The 13,482-nt window shown below is 45.5% G+C and overlaps 1 protein-coding gene across 1 annotated transcript in view; it reads right to left on the bottom strand.

Moving 5' to 3' along the window:
* gpc1b (glypican 1b) overlaps positions 1 to 3,845 on the bottom strand; it is a 71,238-nt gene extending 67,393 nt beyond the window's left edge. The window contains exon 1 of the mRNA XM_057334188.1: positions 3,280 to 3,845. Coding sequence (XP_057190171.1) covers positions 3,280 to 3,424 — 145 coding nt within the window. The 5' untranslated portion in view covers positions 3,425 to 3,845. The remainder of the gene's footprint in view (positions 1 to 3,279) is intronic.
* Positions 3,846 to 13,482: the final 9,637 nt, after the last annotated feature.

Genomic DNA, 13,482 nt, shown 5'->3' with positions numbered 1-13,482 from the left:
AGGTTTGTAACAACTCGGGGGCGAGTAAATGGTGACAGAATTGGAATTTTGGGGTGAACCATCACTTGAACATAATGTCTACATGATTACTGCCAAATCTGCAGACAAAGCTAGGGGGCGCTACACTTCATCATCACGGTAAATGTGAATTGACATGCAAGTATTACAGATGCTACAGTTTTTAATGGCTTTTTGACACATTTTTTGTTTTAAAACAGTTTTGCATATGATACATGCTTTTACTGTTATACAAGAAGACCATCACACAAAGTAAATAAGGATGAAGGGAAGCTGAATTTAAAAAGAACTGAGAAAATGTATATCTGAAATGCACTGGAATTATCTGCCAAACGCATTAAAGTAAATAAACCTATCTTGCTTTTCCAAAATGCTTTGCAAACTAAAAACATTTGGACACCACTGACATGAGCCATCCAGTTACACTGACTCACTCTAATGTTGGTCTGAAATGAGGTCAGTTACAGATTATGGTTGTGTATTCTCATAAGATCGCACACTGGTGTGGGTCGTTCGAGTTGTTTGGCTGAACGCAGGGTGTGCCACAGTTTGTTATGATGGAACCTCTATCCAGATCACCAGGGGAATATCATAACTAATTTATGAGACAAACAGAATGCAAGGGACTGATAGAAGACAGCTGCTTTTAAATGAGCTTTCATGGTGTTGCTAAAAACATAATAAGCATAAACACACAAAAGCTCACAAATATAACCAGGGGCCATAATGTGGCACTTAAGGGACCTCTGGTTAAGTCTGAGTTGAGTCAGAGAGGGAGATGATGTACAATCCAGAATATTCAAATTCAGCCCTTATAAATTTAAACAAGACATTTCCTATCAAAAATTGAAAAGATGTCCACAGAAGAAAGAAAGTCATTGGAATGAAACAATAGGACAGATTCACAAATGAGATCTCTCCAACACCTCAATGGTTTCTCTCAGCACTAAGAAAAACAAATGACTCTTGCTTAAGCCTCCTGGTTTTTCCTCCAAATCTCAACAACGTGTCCCGCTAGGTTAAGATTTGACAAGATACCAAATATAGCTAAAGACAAGATTTTATTGCTCAGAGGTTGCTCTTTCATAGCTCAACTTAGTCCTCCTAAAATTGCTTAGATGGCAAAAAAAATAAGACAACTGGCAATACATTAAGAGCATGCAATTGTAAAATGTAGATTGTATCAAATCATCTGGATTTGGGTCAATTTGATGAATTGAAATTCTTATTTGAAATCATCAATATTATTGACCTTTGATTGGAAATTACAACTGGCAAATCTAAGCTCAGTTTGTGACACTGTTGAGATCTTTTCTAAACTCAAATGGAGACATTTATGAGATATCTGTCTTTTTCACAGGAGAAATATGTGAGACACACGAGTCTTCAGTCTGCTCTTTTTTCAATCTGATAAATCTCTATAAGAAATACCTGAGATACTAAAGAGGTCACATCTGATATTCTTCTTTCTTATGGGATTTCAACGTATCTAAATCTTACAAGACCTATGACCAGACCTGAGCTATGCTTTCCTTGGTAGGTTAACAGTTGCCTTATCTGTGTCTCACCTCTTCTAAGGGACTTTAGGAAAAAGAGTCGTTTTTTTACAATGAACTGAGAACTCATTTACAGTTTTAAGTTTCTTGAAAATGCAACCTCTGAGAAAAAAACTTCATTCAGAAAGAGATTTTTCATTTTTGGGTGAACTATACGATTTTTCCTTTTTCAAAAATGGAAGATAAGGACCCATCTAAGGTAACACTGATCGCTAAATTGTAACAAGAGAGAATGGAAAGAGGGGATAAACAAGAAAATGTATGATTCCATTAAAGCCACATAAAAGTAGAGTTTGAGTTCAGATTTTCTGTTCAGACAGCTGACAACAGGCATGCAACTTTAATATTCACAGAAACCAAAATCAGATTCCTGCAGTTTTACGCATGAAGGGATAAGTATGTCAGCTCTTGAGCGCAGACCCAGAGAACATCTTGGCTAAAAAAAGTGCAGTATAATTGCAAACCATTTCCTGGGGGAAACTCTTAACTCCGAAACAATTACTTTCAATTAAATCTCATTCTATTGTGAGAAGGTGTATATGATTTGGGGATGATGAAAAATCGGACACATTTTGAGGCCATGAGCGTGCCAAACAGAGCGGGCCCTTACCAGTACAGTAACATGTCTGATTGAAGTGATGGCAGCGATGAATCAGTCTGATTAAATGTGTCTGGAAGTACGTGAAGCACGTGTTTATGAGGATAATAACTTCATCACATTAATCTCCCGCAGCTAACGTCTGATTTTCACCTCTATTAATCTACTAAACGAAGGGTACTTTCTGATCAATAGGGAATACCAGCCGGGGATCGGATTTGCACGTCACACACAAAGGATGATGGGAAAATAATGTTGCAGAGATTTTGACAATCTTATGTTGTAGTGTAAAATAATCATACAATATAACACAGTGAAGCAGAGACCAAGGTGTGAGCAAGGTCAAAGAATGAATTCACTGCTTCTATATGTGGATGGCTCACTGCACACCCACCACCTTTAAGTCCAGCTCAGTGTCAAAAGTCAAATCCTTTCAACATACATCATATGTCTCAAAAATCAAACATGAAAACTCCTGCCCCCATGGGGTAACTGGATGACAATCAACTCCACCCATACACACCAGCGGCAAAGAAACTTTCAGACTGTATAAGTGTAATAATAATGAGCAGTAAATCTCTATAGCCATGACACACCAACAAAGTAACAACAGAAACAAGCAACTATCATATGTAAAGATTTGACATGAATGCCATATGGGTGTTAGAAAAGAGACCATGTCTGTCTGTCTTACTAGAAATTACCAGAAATAAAATCTATAATGTCCATAAGTATTTTATGATTACTATTTATAATGTATACAGTATGCACACACACAAGGTAATACAGGTAAGGTGTGACATAGCCTAAAGAAAACACGAACAGACTTAAAATAGCAGACTGACTTAATGGACTTAAAATTAAATTTAGATTATATAAATTCTAATAGTGTATTATTATACTCTTCTGTTTTAATAAATCCAATGAAAACACGTGCATGTACATTATACCTATATATAATATAATATATAATGCAAAATCATTGCACTCGAGTTTGTGTTCCTGTAGGCTACCCAACGCCTTCACCACAAGTATCATGCATGTTAAAAACTTTTCTAATTCTAAAATGTCTACAACACCTAAAGATCAAGAAACCGTTTCACTTACCGGACAATTCGGTTGCCGGAACTCCGTTTGGACTGAACCCCTTGCTGCTATAGAACTGCCTGAGTTCCGTACATATCTTGGGTTTACTGTCCCCGAACACCGGCCCGGTAAGAGCGCACAAAACCAGCAGCAAAAGAAACCCCATTGTGGACAGAACAACAATAATGTGCAAAAAAATCAAATCCAAGGGCAAAAGAAGCGCATCCACACAGCTGAATTGCCGCTGAATACGGTATGCCCCTCCGCAGACCTCAAAGCGCACCGGCTCGTTTCCACGCGCGGTTTCTTCTTATACAATGACAGCGACTTGAAATAAATCGCCCGAGGTCCCGCTTTACCGGAGAGAGCAGTCCTGTGAGAGAGAAGACAGGATAACGGAGATAAATGTATGTGTAATGACAGCAGTGGACCGCGCGTATGTCTTTTGCGCTTCTGCTGTAGGCTACTGTGAGATGCGTCCTGCGCGCTCGCTGCCGGTCGAATGCGAGGCTGGCGAGCAAAGGCACCATCTGCAGGGCATCGGGTTCGTCTGCCGCCGCGATCCTCCACAGGATGTTACATCAAATCAGACCGCTAGCCAATGAAGAAGGCATTGCATTTCCCCACGGGCGCGTTAAACAGTCCCTTCAGCGTGATAGGATAAAGATCTCAGAGATTCCTTATGTAATTTGGGGAAATTCTGGGGTTTCAATTGGAGCTTATTTTGTAATGCAGTTATTCAGGGTTTGAGTCTGGTCTCAGGGACACAATTCAAAGGAATTCATTCACTTAGGCTACTGGAAATTTTCTTTAAGGAATTGTACAATGTACACAAAATGCAACATGTCACGGTTATCTAAAGACCACATTAAGTGCAACAAATAATTATTTTGCATTTCTGATCCAATTTCGTGTTAAAAGGTCTTTTGGCATTACATTTACGCATTTGGCAGATGCTTTTGTCCAAAGTGAGATACAGTCCATTCATAATATTCCCTGGGGATGAACCAATGACCTTCGCACTGCTAACACAACATTCTTTCAATTACGCTTTAGAAAATCAACCATTGTTGATAAGCATAAGTAAAAATATCTATTGTAATATAAGATAGTTTAAAAATAGAAGATTATGTCCGTCAATATGATGAAATCACCTTGTAGGACAATGTAAAAGAAAGAAAACGTTTGAGACTTTAATATTCATACAGCAACAGCAAAAAAATCCAAAATAACAGAACAGAATTTGAAATATTACCAAAAAGGATACAATAGGATAGATATGGTATACAAATTATATTTCCTCAGGATTTTTTTTGCTTGTGGAATTAATTCCCTTTCTATCATCCACAGAATACCTCTTAATAACCCAGCTGGAAAATTACATTGACATGTATTGAATTTTAATAAATAACAGGGTGGAAACCAACCTCTTTAGTCATCTCGTTGATGTAATTTTCTGTCATATTTATTACGGCCCCAGTCTGTCAACCCCTCTACGGACAGGCCAGATCGTGACATGTCTTAAAGAAGCAGTAAATTTCTGAACAAGCCACAGCTTGCCTGTGACCCCCCACCCAACCACACCACTGGTTTTTGCCTGACAGCCGCAGTGTTTGAGTCACATTTGAGGCCTGCAGTTTGACAAATATGACAAGAAACACTCACGCTGAGACCAGCCCCCGGGCCGCAAACAAGAGGCAGTGGTATATTAAAAAAGATAATCCTGAGAAAATGTATTGCTGTGAGGAGAATAAAGGAGACAGAATATAAACAGAACTTTGATGAAAAACAGTGGCGCACGTAAACTTGTAAGCTATAAATACAGTGAAATTCATAGACGTTCGACTTACGTAAGAACTGAAAGAAGCTGCCAGGGACATTTACATGAGTCAGAGGTCTGCACGGTAGCAGGTTGAAGCACAAACCCGGAATGTGCTTTCAAGCAGATCAAGACATACACGGATTCTCACAAGCTACGGTCACTTGAAACATAGAATACAGATATTCATACAGATATGTAATGGCATTGGTCATGCAAATCCAGACAACATTTTTGGGTGAACTTTTGTAAAAAATAAATAATTGCTACAGAAACAAAGAAGTATGATATGCTGGGACTTCCGGAATCATATTTTATGACTTCCTCCATAAAAACGAATTGTTTATACACAATGATTTGCTAAAAGGAATCAGACAGCATTTCGAACATAACTTTACAAGATCGCAAAAGAGTATGAGGCTTTTTACAAGATGCAAAAACGGCTTCTATTAAATTCAGGCTCAATTTCACAGCATTACCTCATACAATAATGAAAAAACACTAGCAACAAAGCAAAGGCTTTGAAGCTGTCGTGTCCAGCAGTCTGCACATCAACACTCCAGTTCAGCTGAGCTTGATGCCATTTCTGTGAACGAGAGGAACAAATTCATCTCATTAACAAAAGAATAACAGAAGCATTCAGAACTCAAGTAAGCCGAGTGAGCTGAATTTCACGGTGCTACCCAAAGGTCTATCAGATCTGGTGCATACTGGTCCAGACCCACACCCCAGTTTCACATGTGGTCGCCTATAGTGGCATTTCTGTGTGTATGAGTGGGCTTGGTGAGTCAAACCCTTGGGGAGCCAAAAGAACATTGGGTAGTCAGGGACCTGTATTCCGGTTAGCCTGGTCATGTGATCAAAGCTGTTTTGGGGACAGCTGACTCATCCCTGCCCACTTACTTGACCGGTCATCACAACACAGATGCACATGTCTGTGATGTCATCAAATGATGAATTCCTGAGGAACACCAAACAAACTATTGCTAATAACAGTAATTATTGATAATATTTGATAATGATAATAATTGGAACAGCTGAATATCTATACAGTCTCATCTGGTCCAGAGACTTGTAAAAGGAAAAAATTAAAATACCAATAACAGGCAGGCAGGCTGTGTTATGACATTTTGTACCCTAACAAAGAGCAAATTGTGCACTAAATGATGCTACTGTTGGTCTCTGTCAACCAGGCAAGAATCTTAAGAAAAGTGAAGCACACATTTCCTCAACATGCATTACATCTGTCAATGTTCGTACTGTAGCTCACAGGTTATGTATTTAAAGGTTTAGCCCATCTAAAATGTCAAATTCTCGTCATTTGAATTGACCCCACGACGCCCAAAACGTGTATGAGTCATGCAACAAATGTAAATACAGAGTGAAGGAACAACACAATGGTGATTTTTTTTAAATCAATTCTTTGATTTGTATACTTTAAAAAAACAGGGCAGTAGAACGTCTTGGTTACGGATGTAACCTCAGTTCCCCGATGGAGGGAACAAGACGTTGTGTCGAGCCGACAGATGGGGTTCGCTCTTGAGAACCTATCAACTTCTGACTAGTTTAGAAAAGGCCAATGAAATTGGCGAATGAAATTTTCATGCCAAACTCCGCCCCCGGATATCCGGGTATAAAAGGGAGACGGCGTGCTGCATTCATTCACCATTGTTCTGAGGAGCCTGAGAACTCTCACGACTGCTGCAGCGGGCAGCACGCGTTGTGGCATAAGGGACACAGCTCTCGTTCCCTCCATCAGGGAACTGAGGTTACATCCGTAACGAAAACTCTCGACGTTGTGTCGAACCGACAGATGGGGTTCCCATGGAAAACGCCACGACGCTGTGCCCTGTCACAATCTCTAGTGAAGCGACGGTGACTGGCCTGGGCGTGTCAGCCGCGAGCGCTACCGCGAAATTGTAACCTACCAGTGGATAGGTAGGGGGTCCCAGAGCTTTTTTTAAAGGTGGGAAGGCCCCTGCCTTCGGCCCTCATAGGCGGCAACCTTGTTTCTCTAACAGCGAGAAGCCGCCCGGTACCGTAAGGCCACTGGGTAAGCGCTACTTCCTCAAATGGGGGACGCACTACAGAGACCTCTTCCTACCGTAGGGAGGAGCTTTAGTGGAGATACCAACATGGTCTCGCCGTTTAGGGGAGAACTCATGGGAAAAATGTGCGGACTAAAGTAGTTTACCGCGAGGTGGAGGTCCACCTAGGGAAGGTCATGGGTTACTAAGGTGGGAACCAATCATGAGGATACATCAGACGGAACCGCCCTGCTGGGGGGTTACAACGTCCGGTAGCACTAGGTCCAGTTAGAGCTATGTTGTGGATAACTCAGTTGGTACCCGGGTACTGCTCTGCCCAGCCCGCCCGCAGGAGGTGCTTGCTTAGTGATGAATGGAATGAAAAAAAATAGCACGCTGACCCACCTAGGAGGGGGGAAGGTGCTTTCGCAGGCGTACGCCCTACCGGCCGCCGGTCTTACCTGATGCCCTGCAAGACTCGAGCTGATACCGGTTTTACACGGAGGCTGTAGAACCTCGCGAAGGTGTTGAGTGTAGCCCAACCTGCAGCTCTGCAGATGTCTGCCAGAGAGGCGCCTCGAGCCAGTGCCCACGAGGAGGCTATACTCCGTGTGGAGTGAGCTCTCACTGCCAGTGGGCACGCGTCCCAGTGACGGCGTCCATGATCCAGTGCGCCAATCTCTGTTTGAGACAGACTTCTGCTGATCTCCAAAACAGACAAAGAGCTGCTCAGAGCTCCTGCGGCTCTGTGTGCGGTCCAAGTAGAGCGCCTGTAAGTTCACCACCTGGTGTCTAGGGGGAGTGGTGGGAACTTTGGGCACGTAGCCGGGGTCTCAGGATAGCGTGAGAATCACCGGGCCCGAGTTCTAGGCAATCTGTGGACACGGAGAATGCTTGTAGGTCCCCTACCCTCTTGAGCTCCATCAGGAGAGCCTTCTTCATCATGAGGTGAGAAAGAGCGGCATCTCCGAGGGGCCTTTTCAGGCCCGCCAGGACCGCATCAAGGTCGCAAGAGGGTACGGAGCGTGGACGAGTCTCGCGCCCCTTAGGAACCTAATGATCAGGTTGTGCTGCCCTAGAGACTTACCAGCAACTGGGTCGTGATGAGCGGCAATGGCGGCTACATACACGTTCAGTGTGGAAGGGGAGAGATTACTCTCGAGTCTCTGGAAGGACAGCACGTTCCCGATCGAGCAACACCGTGGGTCTTCTTTCGAGAAGAGCACCAGGATGAGAAGAGGCGCCACTTATAGGCGTATAGCCGCCTAGTGGCCAAGGGCCCTAGCCTGAGTGATGTTCTTAACCGCCGCAGGGGGCAGGCCACTCAGGATCTCCTCGTCCCGTCCAGGGGCCAGACATGGAAGTTCTAGAGGTCTGGCCTGTGGTGCCATAACGTGCCCTTCCCCTAGGAAAGCAGGTCCTTCGTCAGGGGAATCGGCCAGGGGGGAGCTGTCGTCAAGAGCATTAGCTCCGAGAACCAGGTCCGGTTGGGCCAGTACGGGGCAACTAGTAGCACTTGATGCTCCTCTTCCCTGACCTTGCACCGGATCTGTGCAATGAGGCTCACTGGGGGGAAGGCGTACTTCCGCTTGTCCCACGGCCAGCTGTGCGCTAGAGCATCCGTGCCGAGGGGGGCCTCGGACGGGGAGTACCCTAGCGGGCAATGGGTGGTGTCCAGAGAGGCGAACAGGTCTACCTGAGCCTGCCCGAACTGTACCCAAATGAGCTGGACTGCGCGGGGGTGGATTCGCCACTCTCCGCGAGGCGTCAACTGACAAGAGAGCGCATCGGCTGACTGGTTCAGGTCGCCTGGGATATGTGTGACTCGCAGGGAGCTGATCACCTGCGGACTCCACAAGAGGAGGCGTCCGGCGAGTCGTGTTAGCTGCCGTGAGTGAATGCCACCCTGGTGGTTGATATAAGCTACGGAAGTTGTGCTGTCCGACCGGACCAGCACGTGCTTGTCCTGCATGAGAGGTTGTAGCCCCTTCAGTGCAAGTAGCACATCTAACAACTCTAGGCAGTACTCGTGCTGTAATGGAGACAGAGTTGAGTTCCATACCAAGAAAGAGGATGCTCTGCACAGGGGAGAGCCTGCTCTTTTCTCGGTTGACCTGTAGTCCCAATCGATCTATGTGCCTAAGCACTAGGTCCCTGTGTGTACATAACAGATCTCGCGAATGTGTCAAGATGAGCCAGTCATCGAGATAGTTTTAGTACCCGCACACCTCTCTCCCTGAGGGGAGTGAGGGCGGCTTCCATGAACGTAAGCATCCTCCAGGTCGATTGCCATGAACCAATCTTGACATCTGATAGACATCAGGATGCGCTTCTGCGTGAGCATCCTGAACGGCAGCTTGTGTTGGTGCCTGTTCAGGGTACGCAGATCTAGCAACCCCCCCTTTTTGAGGGGACGATGAAGTACGGGCTGTAAAACCCGTTGAAAATCTCGGCTAGAGGGACGAGCACAATCGCTTCCTCTCCAGAGGGGTGGAGACCTCGGCCCGAAGCACGGGAGCATCCTTGCCTCTGACTGAGGTTTGAGAGGATGCCCCGAAACTTGGGCGGGCATCTGGGGAGTTGGATCGCGTAGCCGAGACGGATCGTATCCCGTAGTCACCGTGACGGTTTGGGACGGTTCTTGTCAGGCTCCCAGGGACCGAGACAGGGAGGCTAGGGGTACGTTCTGCTTCATCGACCTCCCGGGGGGTGGTTTGATGGCTGGCAGTGCGGATCCCTCGTCGTGGAGGGGCCCCCGGAGAGGAGATCGGCTCTGCTGTTTTACCTGCCTGGCGATGATGTAGCACAACGCACCGTCGATTGAGAGTGCTTAGGCTGCTGATTATCCTCGACATTGGGTCTCGCCGCAACGTTGAGTTGCCGAACACCGTCGTGTAGAGGGTGAGAGTGGCTGTGATAAATACCCAGACGATGATGTAGCACAACGCACCCTCGATTGAGAGTGCTTAGGCTGCTGATTATCCTCGACATTGGGTCTCGCCGTGACGCAATGTCGAGTTGCCGAACACCGTCGTGTAGAGGGTGAAAGCGGCTGTAATAAACACCCAGAGAGAGAGAAAACTCTTAGAAGTGGGCTGTTGGGACGGGGCAGGAACCGTCTCGGATCGACCAACCAGCGATGGAATGGTTGGGGTCAGGACAGAAGGTATTCTCGATCTCCCTGGGGTCTTCCCATGAGGGCCGCTTCGGCTTCCGCCGCAGCTCCTGATAGGGTGGTGGTCTCCTCTTCGATGTCTTCTTCTGGGGGGCCGCCTGAGTGGGCGGCGCCGGAGCCGGAGGGCGTCGAAGAGGACCAGGGCTGCTGGGAAGCAGACGATGCATGGGATCTCGACGGCCAGAGGGAGGCCGAATCGCAGCGGGGGAGGATATGCTTGATATCCTCTAGCTGCCCCAAACCCGAGGCACCATGTATCCAGCCGCGAGCGCTGGTAGAGGCAGTGCGGGCACTGCAACCCAATGCTCACGGCGGCCCGGGAAAGCATGGCTCACATTTCGACGTCCGCTTCTTCCTGGGCTCGACCCCCCGAAGGAGGGAGCTCCGAGGAATCGTCGGAGTCAGATGCCAGTAAGTCACCCTCCGATGCTGCAAGGGACATCTCATCATCCCACACCATTTCCGAATACGTGGTTGAGGAACAAGACGGTGGGACCGTCTCATGGGGAACGGTCAAACGAGCGAGACGAGGTGCGAACGGTCCGCGAGCCAATGGCTTGCAGATTAGCGCTCACAGTAATCCTCATACCACCCTCGCTGCTCGCCGTAGCGGTCGGCAGGGCCGTAGCCACTGCTGTCACGGAATGGGAAGCAGATGAGGAGTCCCGTGGGAACACAGCCACCAGTGACGCAACGCCACTGCTGTCACGGAATGGGAAGCAGATGAGGAGTCCCGTGGGAACACAGCCACCAGTGACGCAACGTCTGAATCGTCAACCGCCCGCAGTGCGGGCAGGACGTATCCCCAAGGGCTGCCCCAGCGTACTGGAAGCAGACCTCATGTCCGTCCCCCTCCTCGATTGTGTGTTGCACCCACGAGAACAGCGGGACATGCCACGCTGGAGAAATTGGTTCTTTTAGAGAAAAAAACTCAAACACTTCTGGAACTGCCGAGACGCCCAGGGGAAGTCGCTGCAGGAAGGGACAGTCCGCTGCACCACGTCGTAAGATTCCAGCAGTAATTCGGTGTAGAGTTTGAAGTCTTGAAGTCGATCATGTGTGAAGGCTCTGAAGAACAAAAGGTGAATGAATGCAGCACGCCGTCTCCCTTTTATACCCGGATATCCGGGGGCGGAGTCCGGCATGCAAATTTCATTCACCAATTTCATTGGCCTTTTCTAAACTAGTCAGAAGTTGATAGGTTCTCAAGAGCGAACCCCATCTGTCGGTTCGACACAACGTTGAGAGACCGACAGAAAGGGAACAAATAACAGTGATGCTTGTCTCAGCACGCATACTAAAATATATATTCTATAATATGTATACATATGAATGTATATCGGAATGCAATGTATACATTCTGTGCTGTATCAAAGCTAAAGATTTCAAAGAATCATTTAGCTGCTCATACTTTCCATACAAAACCCAGACCCATCTAGACTTACATTTACATTGCGTTCAAATTGAATATTGAAAACATAGTCCAAAACTGAAATCTTGCAGAGTATAGCATGTTCTAAAGATCAGAAATAAATTGGATTGATTTGCAGTGTGAACAAAACCACAAAATCCTGAGATATTGTAGGACAATTCTAAGGCCAAATCCAACATCATAACTCATGCGCAGGCAAGCATCACTCACATTAAATTAAAAGTCTATAGATTTTAAAAGCGCTATATTACAGTAACAATGTTTGAAATTCCCTCCAAAACACTTTATTACATTGACATGGGAAGTGAGCTTGCTGACATGGGCCAATGTGGTTGAACCCCAGTAGAGCCGGGCTGGTGTGGTGGCAGGTGGCGGAAGATCTGCTATATGGGTTGTGCTGTAATAATTACACAAATAAGCTTCTCAGCCCATGTTTGCTCCAGACAGACTCATTCATGTTTTATTGGACCTTACCATGAAAGAGCCTTCTGCTTAATGAGGAACAGGAGCTGTTTGTGTATGTGTGGGTACGAAGCAATGAGAATCAAACTTAAACATACAGCACTTCATGCATATGAAATCAAAAGCATGATGATCTCTCTCTCTCTCTCTCTCTCTCTCTCTCTCTCTCTCTCTCTCTCTCTCTCTCTCTCTCTCTCACACACACACACACATGCACACACGCACACAATTCAGTGAGGAAAGTGAGGAAATCACACAGACTTCTGATGTTTTAACACCAGGTTGATATACTTCTATAACTCCACCACTAAAACCAAACCCTGTGGACATCATTTGATTTAAAGATAAACATAACGTGGGCCATTTAAGACTCTTTCTTGACCACTTCATTACAGTTTTTAAATGTTTTATGACATTCAAAGGATATTTAAAAAAATCTTGGTATAGCCAAACCTTAAAGTAAAAACAAATTGGTGTGGCAGTGGCACACAAAAAAAGAGGACGACAATGTTAAAACAATTTACAAAACTAGAAATCTGAGAACTTATCTAGACAGTGGGACTATAAATGGGACCAGAGAGAGAGAGCGAGAGAGCGAGAGAGCGAGAGGTATGTGTTTGTGTGTTTCTAGGCATGTTGGCATGGAAAAGCAAGTAATTACTGAGACAGAAACCACACTTCTATTCCACATTTCTGAATGTAGGATGCAGACACACACACCACAAAACGAAACACTTTCAAAACGTCTAAATGTAGCTAAGCTACTAAATGGTTTATACAAAACTATTTGAAGGCCTGCTTACCTAAGACGGCTCCTATCTTTATAGATACAGTACTACACAGATATAGTGCTACACAGATCCCTCTTTCCCTCCCTAAGTTAGATATATTTTGAATGTCACTCCTGTAAATAAATGAACACTTAGCTACGGCCAATCTAAAGGTACAATAGCTAAATATTCATCCATTGCCCTTTTGAATGACTATAATGTTACCTGTTGTATAAAAATTGGTAATATACGCCTCAGATATATTGACCATTGGTTTTATTATAGTAAAATGTTGCATTTGCAAGGAAACCAAAGCAATGGCGTCACTCTTTGGATGCTGACAGCTGGTCTGGAGTTCATAAAATACAGAACTGCTTATCTTTACTCAATTCACAAATGCTGCTCCGCCCTCTCTCTGTCGTAGTTTCGCCTGCGTACTGTAGAAAAACTGTCGAGATGAACGCGCTGTTTAACAGGACCATTGGTACATTTATGTCAAGGCCATGACACAGGTGTGTTGACGTCATGCTGCGTGCCGC

This window comes from Triplophysa rosa, linkage group LG5 (genome assembly GCF_024868665.1).
Source record: "Triplophysa rosa linkage group LG5, Trosa_1v2, whole genome shotgun sequence".
NCBI lineage: Eukaryota > Metazoa > Chordata > Actinopteri > Cypriniformes > Nemacheilidae > Triplophysa > Triplophysa rosa.
This window is presented reverse-complemented; position numbering and strand designations above follow the sequence as displayed.